General features: G+C 40.9%; 1 protein-coding gene across 4 annotated transcripts in view; it reads right to left on the bottom strand.

The window, feature by feature from the left end:
• Nucleotides 1-22,757, bottom strand: part of GRIA3 (glutamate ionotropic receptor AMPA type subunit 3) — a 318,320-nt gene that overhangs the window by 34,827 nt on the left and 260,736 nt on the right. For all 4 annotated transcript variants that reach the window (XR_011385359.2, XM_008273165.5, XM_002720270.6 and 1 more), the window contains exon 12: nt 22,204-22,402. Coding sequence is in view for 3 of the 4 variants with exons in the window: in XM_008273165.5 (XP_008271387.1) it covers nt 22,204-22,402 (199 nt within the window). In the remaining variant the exon portion in view is untranslated. The remainder of the gene's footprint in view (nt 1-22,203; nt 22,403-22,757) is intronic.

Below are 22,757 nucleotides of genomic sequence, written 5' to 3'. Positions count from 1 at the left end.
GTTGAAAGTGTGATCCCCCTGCAGAAGAGTTTTCATCTTACCAAAGGGCAAGACACAGCTAAAGGAATGATTGTCTAATGGTGGACACATCAACTGGGTAAAGGAGAGGTTTTGTATGTGTGTATATAGGAAAGCTAACTTTCCTAACTACATATCCTGACCTTTAGACTGCAGAATCCATTTTTGGAACAGAGAATGGGCCATAGAGAAAATGTATCTGCCACCCCCTTCCACTATAGAAGAGCCTTAAATTCACTGACTTTCATGCAGTGGATTGCTCCTAGACCTGCTGTCACTATTAAACACTACAAGGGTCATTTCCTTCAGCTGGCCAGAGTTCTATTTTTCAATGAAATTTTGTCTTCAGAAATCCAGAGCCTATCACCTTTGGCTAATTGGATTTAATTTTCCAGCTGCATTTTTAAAACAATTTTAGAAATGTTATTTATTTGAGCAAGAGCGAGAGCAAACACTCCCATTTGCTATTTCAGCCTCCAAATGCCCACAAAAGCCAGGGCTGGGCCAGGCTAAAGCTAGGAACTCAATCCTGGTCTCCCATTTGAATGGCAGGAAGAGAAACCCAATTACCTGAGCCATTATAGCCATTTCCTAAGGTCTACATTAACAGAAAACTGGAGCTAAGAGCTGGAGGCAGATATTGAACCAAGGTACTCCAATATAGGATGCGGTTATCCTAACTAGCATCTGAACCACTAGGTTAAATGCCTTGTGACTCCAACTGTATTTTTATTTTCTATAATTAAAGTATTTTAAAAATTTCAGTACTCTTGTTATCCTTGACTCAATTAATTATAGTGCAGAGGCCAAACCTGACAATGCAGGTCCTAGGAAATGAGAAGAAAAATATTCTATTAGGGACAAAAAATCTACTCTGGAGATGTACTATTTTGAGTTTCCATAGTGGTGGTTTCTTCCAGGTTTCCACAGCAAGAACTATTCTCATGATCTCATGAAAAGGCAGAGAAATGAAAAGAAGCAGTAGCAATTTGCTCAGGGATATTTAGAAGAGCCCAAAATTTACACTTAGTGTTTTCTTTTTTTGTAATGTTAGTTTTCCAAAAGATGAGCAGGAACTAACCTGAAGGGACATTATGTTACAGCTGACGCATCTGGTCTCTATCTGTAGGATTTACCTGGTAAGCTGCTGATCTCTGCTCTGTGATTCTGTGCAAAGTGGGGCCAACATTTAAAAAAATGCTTCCTAAGTGATTCTTTTTTTTTTATTTTTTGACAGACAGAGTGGACAATGAGAGAGAGAGAGACAGAGAGAAAGGTCTTCCTTTTTGCCGTTGGTTCACCCTCCAATGGCCGCCACGGCTGGCGCGCTGTGGCCGGCGCACCGCGCTGATCCGAAGGCAGGAGCCAGGTGCTTCTCCTGGTCTCCCATGGGGTGCAGGGCCCAAGCACCTGGGCCATCCTCCACTGCACTCCCTGGCCACAGCAGAGAGCTGGCCTGGAAGAGGGGCAACCAGGAAAGAATCCGGCGCCTCGACCGAGACTAGAACCCGGTGTGCCAGTGCCGCTAGGTGGAGGATTAGCCTATTGAGCCGCGGCGCCGGCCCCTAAGTGATTCTAATAGTCTACGTTCTAATATAGAATATATTAGATCCTACAATAACAACAATAATTAGAATAATAATAATTAGATATACAATGATCCTATAATAACAACAACTAGCTGCCAGTTATTGCAATGAATACTATTAATGACAGGGTGACCATTGTTTAGCAATTCATACATGTACCAGGAATGGTGTTTCATGTGTTACATACATTGTTGTTAATCCTTAAAATGACCTTGTGAAATCAATATTATCTCCATTTTTTTTGAGGCAGCAACTATATTGCTTATAGAATTTATTTGCTCAGAGGATACAGCTGGTTAAATTTCTACCCCTGACCTCTCTATACCCCAGACTTGTCTATCCAACTGCCTGCCTGACGTCTCTACCTGGACATCTGATAGACATCTCCAACTTAGCATGGCTGAAATGAATTCCTAGTTCTCTCCAACCTCCGCTTGCTACTCCTCCACTGTTCTCCAGCAGCAAAAAAATAGTACTGCCGTCCAATCTGTGTAGCTGCTCAGGCCAAAATCCTTCTAGTCATCCCTGACTTCTCTCTCTGGGCTCACGTTCCACACCCTGTCGGCTCAAGCTTCAAAATATAGTCAAAATGCAACCACTTTTCCACCCTAAACCAAGCCAATCATTGTTCACCTGAAATATTGCAATCACTTCTCAAGTAGATTCCCTGCTCATTAGGCTATTGTCCTTGCATAGCAATGTGAGTTAGCTTTTCACATAAATTGGATCATGTCATGCCTCTGCCTGAAGCCTTCTAAATGACTTTGTATCAAACAGGATAAAATCCAACATCTTTGCCAGGTCTTAGAACAGAGCACAATAGGCTCTGTTCTGTTGTCTTCATCACTTTTATCTTTTACCACTCTTTTCTTCTCTCATTTCATTCCAGTAACATGGGCCCTTTTTCTTAGACCAGCCAGGCACATTCCCATGCCAGGGCCTTCACTTGTGCTACTCTATATGGAATGCTTTTATCATCACCACACTCCACCTCAAGTTAGCCTGGTCGGTTCCCTCAGTTCATTTGGGTGTCTGGTCAAATGGCAGAAAGGTCTTCCATAATCAGCCAAGATGAAATAGCAGTCCCAACATTTTGTCTCCTTTTCTGCTTTTTAAAATTGTGTTTAACACCAACTGAAACATGCGGTATTTACACTGTTTAGGCTGTTTTTGTCTCACCCACTATAATGAACACAAGGATTTTGTTTTGCTTTGAACACTCAGAACAATGGTTATCAATTAGCATACACTCAATATATATTAAGTGAATAAATGAATGGCTAAGATTTTAACCCAGATCATTTGACACCTACATCTATATCGTCCCCTCCCCTCTCCTTCCAAAACTTATAGAGGTGAAGTGGTAATTCCAAGGCCACATAGATGCAAAGTGTTAGACTAGTATTAATATCTAGGAATGTTGGCTTCCAAATCTGTGCTTTTCCTGCTACTCCACACTGCCTCCCAGTGGAGAAATTGCTAGTGACTATATTGACCAAAATGTCAATGAATTGACTGAAATTTACTTCTTTGACCTGTTTTTTTTTAAATTTTTATTTATTTATTTGATAGGTAGAGTTATAGACAGAGAGAGAGACAGAGACAGAGAGAAAGGTCTTCCTTCTGTTGGTTCACTCCCCAAATGGCCGCCACGGCCTGCGCTGTGCCGATCCGAAGCCAGGAGCCAGGTGCTTCTTCCTGGTCTCCCATGAGAGTGCAGGGGCCCAAGCACTTGGGCCATCCTCCACTGCCCTCCCGGGCCACAGCAGAGAGCTGGACTGGAAAAGGAGCAACTGGGACTAGAACGCGGCACCCATATGGGATGCTGGCACTGCAGGCAGAGGAATAACCAAGTGAGCCACTGCGTCGGCCCCTGACCTGTTGTTTTGACATGTCTTAATCTTCTTTCTTTGTTCAGCTTTGAAGTCTCTGCAACATTCTTGGAGGTAAGAGGCACTGATATTGTAACCCACCACGCCTGTCATAAGGCCTTCAATCCTGCCATTTTAGAGATTCCTTCTGTTTGACCTGGACAAGTTACTTAAATTTCTCTAAGACTTTAATAATTATCTCTGAATTTGAGATAGGGTATTACATACGACAAATCGTATAAAGGCTCATCATACTGTTGAACATGTAGTGATCCCTCAATAAATTAGATTATACCTTTGTTGCAAACAGGAAGTTATTAGATTCCATCTGCACCACCTTTGTATGATTTGGTTTGTTAGAGAATTTGTGCCAAACGATTATTGAAAGGAAGAGAAATCGAGATAGGTCTTGGGGAGGCAGGTAAGGTAGAGTGCTGCCCTGCTAAGTCAGGGGACATATGAGGGCATGGGCACAAGTAGGTGACAGGTATCAAGTTAAGCGTCATCAGTGCTACAGAGACATAGACTAGAATCAAAGCTAACTCGCTAGATGCCTGGCACTGAATACCTTATAAGGCCAAATGGGGCCACTAAAATGTTCAATTTCAGTATATTCACATTTTACTTTCTCCTGTGGCTCTCCATTTTGCACAGTTGGGCTTAGATTTAAGTCTTTTCCTTCTTGCTGTGTTAGGAGCGTTCCGGTAAGTATTATTTCTAAAGGCGCTATGCTGATAAAAAAAAAAAGTGGTTGGCTGGGGTTTTGTCTGGCAAACACATTGACTGTGAAAGCTGCAGGAAAATTGATTTTCTGGCGTTTGCATGTCTTGGCACAAACTGTGCAGCATGGAAGTTCAAGTTACAGAAACTTCTAGTAAGTATAGCAAATGGAAGTGACTTCACAAATGATTAGATTTCACTATTGGGGTGAAGGCAGTGAGCTCTATATGCAAAATGCCAGTAAAACTACTAATTTTCTGTTATTTCATTTATAGAGGCAGTTAGATAGCTACTTAATCTGATACCCACACTTAAACACAAATCAGCATACTTTTTCTATGTCCCTAATATGCATGCTCCGACCTTAATTCCAATCTATCTTTAGTCTGCCTTGGTCAGTATGAATGTTGTGGAGAAGCTACTAGTCATCAGTGTCCTGGAATAAGTCTGTCTGTCTGTGATGAAATTTGCAGTTACCTGAAGTTTTGTTTTGGCATATAAAACGGTGGTTAAGAACATAGGTCCTGAACATACAAAGACCTGGCTTTGGTATTTTCTCATCTGAAAAACAGGGATAGTAATAGGACCCCCTTTATAATGTTCATGGGATGATGATAGACTGCTTATAATGAATTTAGCATAGCTCATGGCAGCATAGCAAGCACTTGGTGAGTTTCTGACCCATTCAACAATTGTAACAAGTATTGTGGTAGGTGCCGTGGGGGAGGTGAGTGTGGGAGAGGTGGTCCTTATGCTCAAAAAGCTAAAGGAACTAACAGAATTGTCACTGAATACAACTTTGTGAAATGTTCTATATCTGTGCTATCCTACATGGCAGCTTTTAGGTACACATATCTATTGAGCACTTGAAATGTAGCTAGTACTACTGAAGAACTGAATTTTAAATTACTTTAAATAATTACATGTAGCTAGATATTGGACAGCGCAGGTCCATAGCATAAGTAAAGAAAAACCAGAGAAGCACCAAAAGGCAAGCAAAGGCCAGGGAGGGGGGTGTTGGGCATTTAGCCTAGTGGTTAAGACTCCTGCATCCCATATTGAAGTACTGAGTTTGAGTCCCAACTCTGCTCCTGATTCTAGCTTCCTGCTAATGTGTGTCATGAGAGGTAGAAGTTATGGCTCAAGTACTTGGGTTCCTGCCACCCACATGGGAGACCTGGATTGAGTTCGAAGCTCCCAGGTTTCACCCTGGTTGTTACAGGCATTTAGGGAGCAGACCAGTGGAAAGGAGCTAACACTCAATTATGTGCACTTTCTCTCTCTGCCACTCAAATAAATAAACAACAACAGCAAAAAAGCAGCAAAAGGGCACCGAGAACAACATTGTTTATTTTTATAGTTTACCCTGATGTGCAGGTGATGACTGCAACAAATGGAAGTCTTGCTGGCACCAGTTGGAGGGCTGGCCATAGCCTTAGTCAAAGGGCAAGGGAGGAATATAACTCCTGCTCTATTGGGAGCTAATGCGTGGCTCTGGAAGGGCTTACTCAGCATGTGTTTATGGAAGACCTTTCCAGAGAAAGGTCTGCTATTATATTTGCATGGGCAGAAATTCTTTAGGCACATGCAGAGATGATTTCCTCTAAATTTATCCTGTGTGTGTACAATTAAAAGTAAATGAGCTCTTGGATCTAGGTATGTGTGCAAGAATATTCTTGTTACTCCTGATCAAGAACCATAGTTTGCTTCATAAGAGCAAGGAAACATTTGTGAATAAAAAATAGAATTGAATTTCTACCCAGGCTGGTTTTCTTTGTCTGGCCCTGTGCATTGTTATATTTGGTTGTTTCCACTTTCTGTCTCTGAATCCTTTCTAAGGGAAAAATTCCAGTTGAGATGAGCAGCCACAATTGCCCCCAGTTTTTTTTTAAAGTGTTCTTCCCTATATCAGCACTAATAGGTGGGCTACAGAATTGAGTACCATCGAAGTTGAAAATGGTAGAATCTCCATCAATAGTTTTCCCTAAAAATTGCAAATAACTTCTAAATGCTTTTGTGTTACTGTTCCATTAAGGTCAAAACTGTAAATTTGCTTTATTTGAGTCATCAAAGCGGGATGTAACTAACATTTCCTATGGAGTTAAGTCCTTGGGAAATAGGCAGCTTGTATTCAGCTTGGTTGCTGTCATACCAGCTATACCAAAACCCCAAACTGAATTGCATGCTGCCAGATTTCAGATTTGGAAGTCAAATCCATCAGAAAACAAAAACGGAACAGAACCATGATCTGAAGCAGAGCTGTTTTTTCTTTTCTCTCCTTTCCTCTCTCTCTCTTTCTTTTCTTCCTCCTTCCTTCCTTCCTCCCTCCCTCCCCCGCCCTCCCCCTTCCTCCCCCTCCCCCCCTCCCCTATCTTCCGTGACGCCTCCTCCTCCTCTTTCTTCTTCTTCTTCTTCTTCTTCTTCTTCTTCTTCTTCTTCTCTCTCTCTCTCTCTCTCTCTCTCTCTCTCTCTCTCTCAACTAGAAAACCATTTTATTTTATATTCAGGCCTGTATATTTACTGACAGTACTGAACAGAAACAAACCCCAAGTCAGAAAACCCTCCAGAGTCAACCTATCCGTACTATTATTTCATTTGATTTGAGTTTCTCATTGGTATAGTTTCACCCTATAGTGTAAGCATCAGTAGTCAAATTGTAGGAGGACGCCCTGGTGCATTCTAAAGGACTTGGAGGAATAAAGGGCAACTGAAAGCCTGGGTTGCATTTCAAGTGTCACGTATTTTCTGGTACGTGAATCTGGTGGACTGTGGGATAATTAGCAGTCATTGGTTTGAAATGTGTTTCCAGTAAGACCCTGTTTCTGTGCCAGCAATGTATTACCAGAGAATTATAGTAATTTGAAAAACTGGCCCTCTGTATCTTGAGTAAGAGCATTATTATCTGTTATTCCAGAAAAGTGGAGTAGGCCATACTACTTTTTCAAAAAAAATGTCCTGTGTTTTCCTTTAAGATTCCCCTCTGCCTTATATTCCAGCTAGAATGCTTACTGTCCACTACCTCCCACCTCCCATCAGCATCTCTAACTGTAGCTAAATGCCTCTGACTGTAGTTAATTCAAACTAAAGAATGCTTATGCAGACTTGTATGTTTTTCAGAACCCATTAGGGATAATCTGTGGCCAAGAGTTACCTGTTTTTTTTCCTCTATAATTAAAGAACTTATTTCCATTAGCCTGAGATTTTTCAAATCACTTGCAAAATATAATTTCCATAGGATGACTGTTCCTTTACAACCCAACATGTAAAGACAACAGAATACTTAATTAAGAGCCTTCCTAGATAGCCATCTTTCTTTGAGGCTTGTTTTCTCTACCATCAGTCTCAAAATTACTTGTCAGTGTTGTAGAGGGAATCCCCCCCCCCCCCATCTAATGGCAATCTGCTTTTCTACTGATTTCTATCCAAGTCACTCATTATCCACTCACTGGAAAGTATGTTATTAATGAGAAGAAAGGTAGGAGTCATGCTGTCTTCTCCAGGTTTAAACGGTTCTTTAAGATGGTACAATCAAACAGGTATGCAAAATAGGCCCTTAATGCAACATTAAGGTTATGAATTTAAACACAAAATCAAAGACTTCAGGACTTTTAAGTTTCTCATTGTTTCCGGCCTAGCAATGTGGCAATGCTGGATATATAGCACACATTAGGAGGACATGAATCCAAAGATGTTTTAAAAATGTTCAGTGTGTGTCAGGAAGACTCCAAGATTAACTCCCAGACTTGTTGAGACTTCTGGAATGAGGTAGCCATACCTATGTAGACTGGCTCAATCTCAGCAAGCAGCTTTTCTTTTCTTTTTTTTTTTCTTTTTTAAGATTTATATATTTATTCAAAAGGCAAAATTACAGACAGGGAATGACAGACAGAGAGATTTTCCATCTGCTGGTTCTCTCTCTGGATGGCTGCAACAGCCAGGGCTGGGCCAGGCTGAAGCCAGGAGCTGGGAAATTAATCTGTGTCTTTCATGTAGGAGGCAAGGGCTCAAGTATTTGGGCCATCATTTGCTGTTTTCTGAGACATATTAGCAGGAGGCTGGATCAGAAGTGAAATAGCTAGGACTCATGGGACACTCGTGTTGCAAGCAGCAGGGTAGCCCGCTGTGCCACAATGCCCGCTGTGCCACAATGCTGGCCCCAGCAAGTCAGTTTTGTAATACCTTTGAACTTTTTCACTAGTTTGTGCTGCCTTGCTTAAATAAGAGTATGACTTCCATTATGTAACAGATGAATTACTAGAAAAAACTGTGCCATAATTAGATTCCTCTTTGAAAATCAAATTTGTTTATCAATCTGTGGACTGTTTTTGTGTTTATTTTTGAAAGCCTTCTTAGTTTGTTTCACAAGCGGTTAACATCTGTCAACACCAAAATGCACTATGGGATCTCAATATTATAGGGAGGAATATGTTTCTAATGTGAGTAGTTATTATTAATTACCTTTATCAGTTCTGTATTTTCTGATGTATAGATTGCTTAAGGTAGGGCCCAGCTGTATTATATTGGGCAAAGATTTTGTAAGAAAGAACTTTAAAGGTAACAAATGTTTCTAACTAGTTCTTGTTCATCTTTGGTCTGGCAGAATGACAAGTTCACAAATAGCTAGGGAGGATGAGACAAAAAAGCCAGTTCAAGGTGATTCAAGGTCAGAGGGCATGATAAAATGAATGCTATGCTGCTTCCCCAAAGAGTGAAGGGCAGAAAGAGATATCCATGGGAAAAACAAGGGTCACACTGGAATGGAGTGCAAAAGGTTGTACCCTAGCCTTGCAGGAACTGATCTAGTCTTCATTAAAGAGAAAGAAAATCATTCTCCAACAAGGGGGAAGATGGAGGTCTCCTTTCTGGAGTAGTCAAGATCAAAATTTTTGTTGGGGAGATGATGGCACCGTAAAGGTATTTAGAAAAATGGAATGGGGGCTGGCGTTGTGGTGTAGTGAGTTAAGCCACCATTTGTGATACTGGCATCCCATATAGAAGTGCTGGTTCAAGTTCTGGCTACTCTTCTGATCTAGCTCCCTGCCAACACACCTGGAAAGCAGAGTATGATATCCCAAGTACTTGAGTTCCTTCCAACCATGACTGTGATGGAGCTCCTGGCTCCTGGCTTCGGCCGCACCTAGCCCTGGCTTTTGTGGCCATTTGGGGAATGAACCAGGTGATGGATGGAAGATCTCTCTCTCTCTCCTCTCCACCTCTGCCTTTTTTTTTTTAATTTATTTTTTATTTTTTATTTTTTTGACAGGCAGAGTGGACAGTGAGAGAGAGAGACAGAGAGAAAGGTCTTCCTTTGCCGTTGGTTCACCCTCCAATGGCCGCCGCGGCCAGCGCGCTGCGGCTGGCGCACTGCGCTGATCCGATGTCAGGAGCCAGGAGCCAGGTGCTTTTCCTGGTCTCCCATGGGGTGCAGGGTCCAAGCACCTGGGCCATCCTCCACTGCACTCCCTGGCCACAGCAGAGGGCTGGCCTGGAAGAGGGGCAACCGGGACAGAATCCGGCGCCCCGACCGGGACTAGAACCCGGTGTGCCGGCGCCGCTAGGCGGAGGATTAGCCTAGTGAGCCGCGGCGCCGGCCTCACCTCTGCCTTTTTAATCAATCAATCTTAAAAAAAGAATGTTTCCTCTTAAGTATCTATCAGAGATACAAATAAACTGTGGTGGAAAAATACTACCTTATTAACAGTTCCAGCTTAACCTGGTATGAATCTTAGCAATGTCCATGGATTAATCATAATTGGCAAAGGTTGTACTGATTAGAAAATTGATCAGCTGCTGGTGACCACTGATATGGATGAAGGCTGAGCAGTCTAGCCTCTGGGCTGGAAAGAATTTCTTTATTTCTTGAGGCTCTGAATGCTTCCACCATCAACTTGGAACCCATATTCAATAGATATATTCCACCTACTTCATGGATGGATGCCTTTGACATTCATTACATTTCTGTTTAAATACTATACAGCATATTTAAATGGAAATGGTATTGTAGAATTAACAAAAGGGATGGAGGGAGAAAGCGTCACAGAAATCCTACTTCTTCCTTTAAGGCCTAAGAGTCAGTACTTCTGTTTGGTTACCAATCACAAGACCACTGCTTTCCAGAAAGATGGGCATTCACTAACCCTCCTTGGTAGATGATACTAAAAGGACGACATCCAGCTCTTATTCCCCCCACCAATCACCTCCACTTACTTCCAGGAGGCTTCACACTGCCATGTAGGCACTTGGAACTCCTCACCCTGAAGTCTTTTATGTGGGAAAGAGACTCCTCATCTCCTTAGTGCCTCTATGAGAAACTAGTACAACTATCTTGGTTATCCAGTGTTCAGATTCAGCAGGTCAAGGAGGCAAAGCAAAAAGGGAATAGGAATAGGAAGTGGTACATTAGGCATGTGCTTCTGGCTACAGGGTGGGAAGTTCCAGACTCCTGGCCCATCTTTTCCTTCTGTACCAGTTTGAAAATCTTTCTTCTTCCTGACAGCACTGACATACTTCTAATTTTGAGCTTTTCCTGGTGATGAGGTTCATGTCTACCCAGCCACAGTCCTCTAGCTTGGGAACTTTGAGGCATGAGGCACCCAGAAGCCTCTGAAATGCAGCAACACAATAGAGCCACCTCCTCATAAAAGGCATGTAAAGGGACAAACAGGGAAAATCAGGGGTTGGCAATGGGACAGTAGGGGAAGCTTTGGCTAATGGCTAAGAATTTAAAGCTCTTGGTGCAATTTGTCATTCTGTCCCTTTTAATTCTTAAGGACATTTCTCTTGCCCATCACTTGCAATCATGTTTTAATACCAGAACTTCCACATGTGAAAGTCAGCTCTCCTCTTTGTATGCCTACTGTCCTCCATGCTGGGGAAGTCTGAAGCATGGGACTCCCTGAAAACTTGGTACAAACACCAACACAGAAGCCCAGTGCATCAGATGGCAGAAGGGAGGGCTTGCAGGTTGGCTTTGTCAGGTTGGCTCGAGTTTCCAATCTCTTGAGCAACTTTCTCTTTCTGTCCCATTTTCTCCTTTCTTTTTAGGAGATTTCTTGTGTCCCTACTTCTTCCATTCTGTGGTTTTGGTTTCTCCATGCTGACTAGCATTGGGAATATTCACCCAAATTCTTCTAGGTAGTGATATTTAAGGTAAGAGGTTCCCTGAAGCTTCTAGAAAAAACACTAACATATTAGCCCTGACCACTCAACACCAAGTAAGTAAAGGAAAGAAAAGACATATAAAGGGTAGTTAACAAAAAGTAGGGGAGAGCTTCTCTGTCAAGGGTAGAAACTTCCAGGTTTCTTGTCTGTCTTCAATTTCTGTTCCATTTCCCCTAAAAAAATCCCTTTAACCTAGATCATTTTAATCTAGGTTAAATGCCTTTATGCCCATCATACTGACAGAAAATCTCCACTGGTAACCAGCATTTGGACCTGGCAACCCGCAGTCCTCTAGGATAGGGAGTTTGAGTGTTGGGGCTCCTTAAAGAGTGTATAAAGATATCCAAGACCCACCTGGTAAACAAGCCGTAGAAAAGAAAGGGTGTTAATCTGGATCATAGGAGAAAAAAGGACAAAATTGTAAACATTTCAAGGTTTCTGGGCATTATTCTCCTGCAGTTTCATTTTCTCCCACTTTGAGTTTTCAGTGTTCTATCATTCATGGTCTCCAGCCAGATCCCATAGCTTGAGCTTCCCTATAGAGAGCTTTGCTTGGGGCTCCCTAATGCTTTGGCGAACCATTAATGCAACAGTGCCAGCTAAGCCTCACATACTAGCTCCTGGAGCGATCGTTTCCATTGGTCTCTGTTGAACAGAGGCAAATGTGTCCTTTCTTTCCTTCTCTGACAAAGACACTCAGGGTTGGGGGCTGCATCTCAGCCAGTCAGCTCTGATCACTCTCAAGATACCTTTTCCTGCCGGGCAGGTCTAGCCTCCAGCCTCCTTCCGGCATCCTTCATATAGGAAGAACAAACAAACAAACTTAAAACACCAAAGCAGAACTTCTCCTATATGTTGTGTAATTGAATATTCTTCAAAGAGTGGCTCTTGGTCACTTGTGTTGAAATGACTTGGGGTGCTGGTTTAAAAACATGGATTACCAGAACCCATAAAATCATCATCTTGAAGCAGAGGCATGAGACCCAATAGGCTGTGTTTTAAAATAGTTCCCCAAATGATTTCATATGCAACCAGTGTTGGAAAACATGGGCTGAGTGCAGCCATTCATCAGGTTATTGAGTTCCCTATTCAGTGTTTCTGACAGCTGGCCATTAGCCTATTCTTGAACCCCCTCAGAGATGAACAGCTCACTATCTATGGAGACAGCCCATTCTATCTTTGGATTGTTCTATTAGAAATGTTTTACACTTATCTGAAGTTACAATCCTTGTGATATTCACTCTTTGATTTTTGTTCTGTCCCTGAGGGTCCCACAGAACAAGTCCATCTTAAGAATGTCTCCCTTTCAAATATTTGAAGACAAGCCTAATATATGCTGCTGCTGCATATTTGTTTTCATACTAAATAGTCTCAGTTCTTGTAATGCTGGGAAACAATCTTGTGAAAGATTATAAGCCAGGCCCTGTAGATCAGCTCTTGAGACAGTTCCAGATAGGGAAGTTTTAAGACAAAACCAAAATGAACTAGGAGAAGCCATGGTTATCCTCTGAATGTTAACTCTAAAATTGGAGGTGTCCTCCAAGTTCTTGCCTCTTATCTTGGATCTGTATTGCATGAATTTACTCAAGCCTCCTTGAACTTATTTATATTTCCCCTCAACTATTGAACTAGCATGCTATTCTTAACTTTCCTGGTTGTGCAATTGGCTATAACTCCAGGTCAAGAAAATGGAGCAAAAATATTTTTCAGGGTCTGGCTGGTAGGGCACTTTACTCTCCGCTTATTTCATATATAGAAAAATCCAATAATATGTTAATTGTCTTGGCATATGTGCTAATAACTGCCAAGTTGTGTGTGTGTGTGTGTGTGTGTGTGTGTGTATCCAGAGGAAAGTGACAGCATTTATAAATTTAGAAATTTAGAAATCAAACTTAGGGGCTGGAGCTGTGGCAGCGTGGACTAAGCCTCTGAGGTACCAGCATCCCCTGTGGGTGCCAGTTTGTGTCCCAGCTGCTCCTCTTCCAATTCAGCTCTCTGCAATGACCTGAGACAGCAGTGGAAGATGGCCCAAGTCCTTGGGCCCCTGTACCCGCATGGGAGATCTGGAAGAAACTCTTGGCTCCTGGCCTCAGATGGGCCTGGCTCCAGCCATTGTGGCCATTTAGGGATTGAACCAGCAGATGGAAGATCTCTCTCCATCTCTCCTTTTCTCTGTCTACAACTCCACCTTTCAAATACATAAATAAATTCTTAAAAAAGAAATCAAACTTAAAACTACTGTGCAAAGGGGCTTTGATTCTCTGTTTAATTACTGAATTTGTTCTACCATATACAGGAAAGTGGCTATTTATTTCATCTGAAACAATGTCTAATGTAATGGGATTGTTTTTAAATATGAAAGGTTTTCTATGAAATATTTAATTTGACAATGTTTGCCAAAGCATAGATGGATTTTGTTTTTTAATATTGGTTCCTTAACTCATTTAAATGAGAGCAAGGTATTTTTGGAAAGTACCTTATTGATGAACCTCATCTCCATGTGCAAGATGTAAATTATAAAGCCAGAAATAAGATAGTGTTCAGAGCACCTTGGTTTTGAGCAATGAGTTCCAATGTATCCTTGGCAGTCTATATATTGATTTCTACTATGATACAACTGTTTAAAAGGAAATAAAACTGGGAGTCATTGAATGTATTGAGTAATCACAAAACATTCCACAAACATATTCAATTAAAAATAAAATAATTTTGAATGAAAAACGTTCAGAGGCAAATAAATCAGGCTGCGAACATGTAAGAGTTTTGATAAAAAATAGGAAGTAAGACTCAGTTCTGGAATCCAGGTTGCTCTAGGCATAGAAACGAATTACATCTTCACTGGGGCACCAAATTGTGTACAGAGATAGGATATTGATTTTTGAGGGTAGTTTACAGATAGATGCCTGCAATCCCAAGCTGGGAAGAAACACACTAGGTTATCTCTAGCCAAGCCCCTTTCTTCCAACAGGTAACATTCTAAACCATTCAGAACCAGAGGAGGACAACGGGTTTCATTTTACCACCCTCTGCCTGTATGCTGTCTAGAATTGCAACCCAGACAGCGGAAGCACGCTCCCCCTGAATTTTTGTTACAAGCTAGAGTCACTAGGAAAAAGTGTTCAGTACTTCTGCACAAATGCATGATGTGGACAAGAACTTAGATCTGTTTTGGAGATACATATGCATACATACATATATACACCTTTCCTTAAGTTCAGTCATGCGAAAGATGAAGCTTTGTGATATTAACTTTAGTTCTGCTCTCCACACTAGTTACCCAATAACTCTTTTCCTATTAAATCAGAAGCATCTCTTGCTTCAGGGAAGTCTAGGATTGCTTAAGCAGGAACTGGAAGAAAACAGTTGCCTTCATCCTTCTTGTTTCAAAATAGACTTTCAAAAAGTTATAGCAAATAAACAGATAACTGACATGTTTCAGCAGTTTCACTCTTAGATTTCTAAGGACATGCCAAAAACTTCATGGAAAGTGGAATTTAAAAGTAACTTTATGTTGGTGCCAGAAATGGAAATTTGTGCATATGCAGAGCCCTCAAAAACTTTGTAGAAAATGCACCCAAAAAACCCAGGTGTGGATTTGAAATTTTTTTGCAACAAAGTGTGTTTCTATTTTAAATACATTTTCCATGAATTTTTTGATGTCCCCTTGTATTTGCTTACATGTTTATCATTTGTCTCCTTCCAACAGAATGCAAGCTCCTTAAAGTTAGGAATTCTGTCATGTTTCTGGTACTGTAGCCCAGGTGCCTAAATTGCTATTGAAGGCATTCAATACTTATTTACTCTATGAGTAAAAATATAGAAGATGTTGAAGACTGGAACAAATCTGATTGCAGGACATCACCTTGTAGCCTTTTAGAAAAAATTTCGGGGGCTGGTGCTGTGGTGCAGCAGGTTAACACCCTGGCCTGAAGCGCCAGCATCCCATATGGGCGCCAGTTCGAGACCTGGCTGCTCCACTTCCGATCCAGCTCTCTGCTATGGCTTGGGAGAGCAGTAGAAGATGACCCAAGTCCTTGGGCCCCTTCACCCATGTGGGAGACCTGGAAGAAGCTCCTGGCTTTGGATCGGCACAGCTCTGGCTGTTGTGGCTAGTTGGGGAGTGAACCATTGGGTGGAAGACCTTTATCTCTGCCTCTCCTCTCTCTCTGTGTGTAACTCAGACTTTCAAGTAAATAAATAAATCTTAAAAAAAAAGAAAAAATTTCGTATCAAGGTTTTTTTTTTTTTTTGGTGTACATTGTTGTTTCCTTTCAAAAGTGGAGTGCAACCAAGCGTTCCAGTTCATTGTTCTTGTGAGTTGAGTTTCAGTAAGCTGACATTTTATTTGATCTTTATGGTCAAGTTTTTAGCCTTCTTCTTGGTGATAAAGAAGAACTGTAAAATTCTTAACCTGTGCAAGCTTGCTAGGTGAACCCAAGGAAAGTCTGGTTAAACACACGGGTCTCATGCTTTAACTGGAAGGCTGTTAGATGATTTGACTTTGTCAGATGAGAAAAGAAAGTGAGATCTTAAGATGAGTTTTTCTAGTTTTAGAGTTTTGGTGAAGACCTGGGGGTCCTGTGTGATGTTAATTACCCTGATGATGCCTGAGAAGGTTGGCAGCTTCAAAGAGAATGGACACGTAATCCCCTTAGGCTTTTCAGGCTATGAAATGCTCTCATAAGCAAGTAGGTTACCTGGAAAGGACTAACAGAGATAGGCTAATAAAATCCATATGGTTGGTCACTTTGGGCAGATGGCCCACATGCCACCTTGGAAATACCTCAAGTTTCTAGGTGGTCTTCAAGGGCAGTTCAAAATTGTGCAGGCTAAAGTTGTCGAAATCTGCAGGGCAGAAGAAATGGCTGAAGATGGACTTACTAGGAGATGAGGTCAGTAGTGATGTTTTTAAATTAGGGCATAGGAGTGGAGAGAATGGCTGAAGGATGTAAATGAGCTTTCTCTCTTCTCCCAAACCCAGGAAAAGAAAAAAAAAAAAAACAAAACAAAAAATAAAACCTTGTATCTCTGAGAAAGCAGAGATTGTCTAATTTTATTTTTAGAAGTACTCCTTACATCTCTACAGCACCTGGTCTGGAGAGTCTTTAATTTCACGGTTGCTGGGCCCTTTTCCTCATGTCTCCTGGGATTTGTAGAACCCTTGATAGTTTTGAAGAGCTTTTTGTGATATTCTCCTTGATAAATGAGAAAACTGACATCAAATATTTCTTATCCAAAGAAAAACAAGGAAGTCATTGGTGGAAGTGGAACTAGAAATGCTTTTTATCTTTCTCTTGTTCTGTCCGATTTTATCCACACACATAACAACCTTTATCGTATCAGAAGCTATAAAAAGCCATGCAATAATAGGGGTTCGCTGTGTTGCTATAGCATTCACTCTAGTTTTATGGATGCCTTCCCTTTTTTGCCTTCTTTGTCTTGCTCCCTTTGAAGTAGTCAGAGCATGGAAGGATGTCTTTCAAAGACAGATACAGGCTTCCTTTTCTAATTGAGCCATCACAGGGAATTGAAACAAGGACCAAAGAGGAAAGGATACAGAGGCTTGATTCATGCAGAATGCCCCAATGTTTCTGTGAGTACTCATACCAGAATGGCACTGAGTGGGGGGTGGGGGTGGGAAGAGGACCCAATGTGGATGCAAAGCATCAGGGTTATTATAGTCCCAGTTCTTCTCCGTTGAGCTAAGTGATGTTCAGCGAGTCGCTGCGTCCTTTTGCTTCAGTTGTCTCCCCCATGAGATAGGTGTAATAGTACTTGTTCTGGCTGCACCACACAGCTGTTGTGGGGATTGAATTTGGTAGCGCATTATGAATGGGTGTGGAATAGTGACAGTTCACTACACTTGTAAGTTTCTAGAGGGCAGAGAACATTTCTGCTTAATTCATTAACTAGTTGACCTTCCTACTATGGTCATAGAGAATCACTAAGTTTGTTGTTAGGCACCATGAAGCACACCCATAGATTGGTCCAATCTGGTCCGTAGCTCCATAGACATAAACAGCATCAGTTTCTTTGGAGGGATAATCATCTAAGTTATCTGAGACGTCTATATTTTAAGTCAATTGCCAGCCTCCCCCCCCCCCCAAAAAAAAACACTCCAAATATGGTGAAGAAGCCTGTCTAGGTGTTTTCAGGTGGTTTGTAGTTTGGCCAAAAGTAGGAATTTAATTTTGTTTATAGAGATGTAGGGATCTTCAGTCCTTAGCATGGAGCTTGGCACATGGAATTTGCTTGAAAAAATGTTATTAAAAGAATGATATATAAATAATGGGCTCCAAAGTGTTATTAGCCTGTCATTATATTTGTGTTGTCTCCTTTCTCTTGGAGACAGATATCAGATCTGTTTTCAGTTATATGTATAGTTGTCCAGTTGATCTCTGCTTCCTTGCTCTTTCTACTCAGCCTGAGACTTGTCTGCGGGGAAGCCCTTTAGAAACCCAGATCCCTAGCTGCTGAGGGATGACAAAGGCCAACTGTTCTCTCAATGAGTATGTCCCTTGTCCAGAGTTATATTTGGCCAGATCTCTCATTTTTATACTGTGGCTATTGCTTTACCTCTAGTCCTGACCTATAAGGTCTATGGCTTTTGCTGTATAATGTATTATGTGACACAAGAAAGTAAGACTTTTTTTAGAAATAAGATGGCATCACAACAACCATCTCAAAATTGAGACAGTTTTTCCTTTTAAAAATTGCCAAGTAGTATGTACAACAGATATCTCTGACCCATTATCCTTTGGTGTCAACTTATCTCTTGCTGGTGATGTTATGTGTTCCCTGGTGTATGGTTTGGCTATGTCTCAAACATTTGGTCATGTCGTATATGTCTTCAAACTAATGAAATGTATTTGTTGCTGTCCAGATAAGTTTCTGTTAAGATTTCAAATTCACATAGTATTTTGTGAGAAAATTTTTAACCAAAAGGTTTTTTACTTTTTTATGGCTTTCCTAAGGCTAGAGGATGGGTTAAGAGCCAGGGAGGCCTGTTATGTACACAACTCAGCTGGCAATAAAGCTTAAGGCTTAATGGCTGATTTCCTTGATCTTGTCAAAATGTCAACATACACGGCATGGGTGCATTTGTGGAAAGTTTTTTCTTCTCCTTTCTCTATATTCTTCAAAAACCTTATTACTGATGACCAATAAACGTTGAAAAAATGAGTACCCTAATTGATAAGGCTTTTTGAGTATGAGTCTGAATGTGTAAGCAGAATCTAAATACTATTAGCAATGACTGCTTCCCACATCAGCTTGGAAGGGCCCCTCCTTTCACCACCTACATTCAATTCATTAAAAATTAAATGACAGAGACAAGAGTCAAAGAGTCTTGACAGAACATTCTTCCTTATAATTCAGCTGGCCTTCATGGGGCTAACAATGTCTACAACTCAGAAGACAGGATAATCCCCTCAGTGGTCTCCTGGTAAAGCTAAATTCTGTTTTATTGCCTAGGGCACTGGAGCAACCCTCCAGTCTCCACTTATCTCCTTTACTTTCTTAAAGGGGTTTAACTTAGTATAAACATTTCACTAAAAAAACTATCACTCCCTTTATTTCCCAAGTTATCTTAAATGGGGATATAATCAAGTATTGAAAAGAAATCGAACATCCTAGTTGTCTTCTAGTATTTCCAGGGGTGTGTAGGCAGGGAGAATTTTTGAATTGTTTCTTTACCCCCAGTGCTACCTTTTAACATGACTCTGTATCAGGTTAAATTTCTGAAACTTAGTGGAGAATGAACATTTTGGGGCAGCTTTCCAAATCATAGTGGCATTTCTCTAGGCAATGGCAATAAAGCTGTCGACTTTTTTTTTTTTTTTTTTTTTTTTTTTTTTTTTTTAGCATGTGTGCCTCCACCTCTGGTTGTATTATTTAGTTCTGGAGCTGCTGTCTAAGGAAATCAGTTTTCAAGTCAAGAGGGTTAATGGTAATATTCCAGATGTCTCTTCCAGCTGCGTGTATTTTGCTCAGCCCCCTGTCTTTCCTGATGGAACAGGTCCCTCTGTGCCAGTGACTGTATGTGATTGTAAGATGACAGGTGGGAAAGTTTAGAAAAATGAGAGAAACAAAGTAATCATTTCAAAATACCATCATTTTAATGGCAGCCTCACCCAGGATGAGTAAAAATGTCTTCAGGGCAATTAGAAAAGAATTTTATTTTATTTATTTCTCTCTTAGTGGAAGAACTAGAGGGCTAGCCTCAGGCTGTTTCACGGTATTACTATTTGGTCCCTGTGGTTTTTGTATGGAGTGAGAATGGGAAGAATTGAGCTCACATTATGTTTGTAAATATTGTATGTGATTTTGTTTCATCCTCTACAGTCTGAAAGGCATGCCACAGAGGTCCCCAATTGAGTGTGTGTAGTTATTGTTCTTAAAATTGCCTTGAGATCACTGAGGATTGAGGGGGAAAGACATGGCTATGGCAGTCAAGTCCATGAGTGAAAGATGATGTGATTTTTCTGGCTGCATCCTCTGTACCCATTGGGTTCAAGGGGAGGGGAGTGGAGGACATAGTGGGAAAAAATGGCTTGGGGACCCATTGGCTGGCCCTTCCTGTATTATGTGAATACCAAGCATACCCTTTGTTAGGTTTATATAACATTTTCAGTACAAGCAGATGAAAGAGTTGAGTTTTCTGTAATGCTCAGTTGCACTCTTAGATCATCAACCTTTGTGTGCTGTCCTAAATAACCACTCCACAGAGTACTTAATGCTGTTACCAGAGACCATTTGGGGTAAAAAGAAATGGCATGTGGGAATTAGAAAATGATTTTCATTTCCTTATACTTAGAAACATCTAGCTCCATCTTTAATCAGATTTTCAAAAGAATTCTATTACCATAGGAATCACTCATTGGTTGTAAAGGCCACTAAGAGTGGGTGAGCATTAGAAACCACAAACCAATTAGACTGCGGCAATAGCTTTGCTCACAAATGAATGTTGATTTATATGGGCTCTGGTAATACAATGTTCTATAAGGAAACCATCATTCAATGGATTAGTAGATAGAGAAACACCTATGAGTGGAGGATGCGGTCTGGGTGTGGTGACAGGACTATTTTGTCAAGATTTTGTGCTAACGAATCTTCCTAGAGAACCCCCTTTTGCCTGCAATATGGATGAATGAACTTTGAAAGTTTAATGGGAGTTGATGCCGTCTATCCATTACCATTTAAAACACACCTTCCTAATCTTTAATTGTGGTTGAAGGAAGAGGGCATCTTAGTGGAACAAGAATCTCTTATCAGAGGGTCCACGTGTGTGTCTTGATATACTAAGTGGTCAATTAACTCATAGAGCAACTTGGTGCTTATTGGGATGGTGAACATAAGCTCTGCGGAAGGCTGATACCAAACCAGATTTTCACAGAGCTGATAATATGCTGGCTGCTCAGCGGATAGAAATCCCTGGCTTACAACCCTGACACATGCGAGTGGTTTTATGAGGGTAGTGAATGTTCCCTAATAAGCTTCTGGGACTGCCATTATAGTGAGGGTCAAGGCCAGATTAGTTCCAGAGGGTGTTCATATCATTTTGATGCTTCTAACATTGAGGCCCTCTCCCCAGTTGGGGATTATGATTTGCTCTTGTAGACAGGTGGTCGAGGTGAGATATGGATATCCTGAACCACTGATCATTCTGGAAAGGGTCCCAGAACTCACTCTTTCTCCTTCAGGGAATGAAAATGGTTTTTAACTAGTTGACATAATGTCAAGAAACAGATTCCTCCTGGTTTTCCATGAAATAATTGGACAAATCTCATGATAATACATGTAGAAATCTATTTCTTACTGATTTATTACAATAAGCTGGTTTAGAACCAACATCTGTTTATTCTGCACCTTTGAGGAAAAGTCAGTAATTATAACTGCCATCCAATAACTTGACTATTGGTTGAAGAGAGTAACTGAAAATTTCCTCTCTACCTACTTATAAATTCTGGATCATTGTGGCTACATTAGGAGACAGTGGCAATGTATAGAATGATCTAAACCAACATATTTCCTTGTTGGGGCAAAACTGAAAAACATGCAAGTTCTTAAAACCCTATTGCTATTCTTCCTTATAATCCAGTTCCTGCAGAATGAAGATTTTGATAGTTTATGTAAATGTGGCTTGTCCATCATATTATCCTATCATTTTCTGCTTTAATCGCCTTTCATCTTTCCTCTTGACTGAGTTTACATAGCTTTACTTTTTCTAGTGAACAATTTGCCATTTTCTCTATAAAATTTGGCCTGTGGGGCAGGGAGAATAAACCTACTCAAGACATTAAAACAATTATCGGCTGCCCTTAAAATTGAATTATCACCACATACATGAATACTTGAAATAAATGCAATTTCAACAGAAAACCAATGTCTAAAAGAGAATCGGTCATTTCTTATAGTCCCTCACTCATCAGAGTGTTAGAGTCAATTACCTAACTTCTGTGAGCCATTGAGACATAAAATCGCTGCTTTCTTAAAAGCTAGAAGGGAGAATAGATATTATTTAGTTCAATACTCTCATTATTCAAGTAAGTGGACTGAAGCTGACAGAAGTTAAATGACTTGCCCAAGGACAAATAATCACTTCGTGGCAGGGTTAGGATTCAAGCCCAGGAGTTCAAACTTAGTGTTCTCAATAGGCCACCTGTTATTTCTCACAAGCGTCTCAGTTCTAAAGGACACTGAATTAGATCACCAACAAAGCAGTGCTGTATTTAAGATGCTCTCCTTTGATAACATTCCCACCCTTTCCCAACCATCTTTTAAAAGCACCAAGAGGAGATGATAAAATACACACCAGCAGGCCCAATTAACTACAAAGCACTTACTCTGAAAAATTCTTTTGTTGAACCAGAGTCCAGGGTCCCGTATGCAATTTCAGTCTGCTTAGCTAAGTCTTCAGCACTCTCTATGGGAGAAACCATCCTCTCCACAGTCAGGAAAGCAGCAAGATTGGCAGTATAGGAAGAAATTATGATCAGGGTGAAGAACCACCAAACCCCTCCAACAATGCGCCCGGAAAGGGATCTACAAAACAAAACAAAGCAAAAAGAAATCCAGGAGGGGCCAGCTTGCAATGAAATCTTTGTCTTTATTTCTAGCAAGAGGAGTGATTTCAGTACAGCTGAGCAAGGAGCCAGGTGAAGGAATCAAAACAGCACACAAAAGTCACATGGTAACAACACCCCAGGTCATGATGGAAAATGATGATGATGCATGCATACTATTCTTCAGGCCTGTACAGGTTTCAAGGCAGTATTTTTTTAAGGCAGAACAAAAATCTTTTGACCATCTACTGCTTACATGTGCTAGCTGAACTTACTGTGTTATCTTCTTGTGAGCTTTGCTAGTCATGAACTTACTGTGTTATCTTCTTGTGAGC

This window comes from Oryctolagus cuniculus, chromosome X (genome assembly GCF_051225735.1).
Source record: "Oryctolagus cuniculus isolate XC-2025 breed Fujian yellow rabbit chromosome X, ASM5122573v1, whole genome shotgun sequence".
Taxonomy (NCBI): domain Eukaryota; kingdom Metazoa; phylum Chordata; class Mammalia; order Lagomorpha; family Leporidae; genus Oryctolagus; species Oryctolagus cuniculus.
Note: the sequence above shows the minus strand (reverse complement) of the source record. Positions and strands in the feature narration are given on the sequence as shown.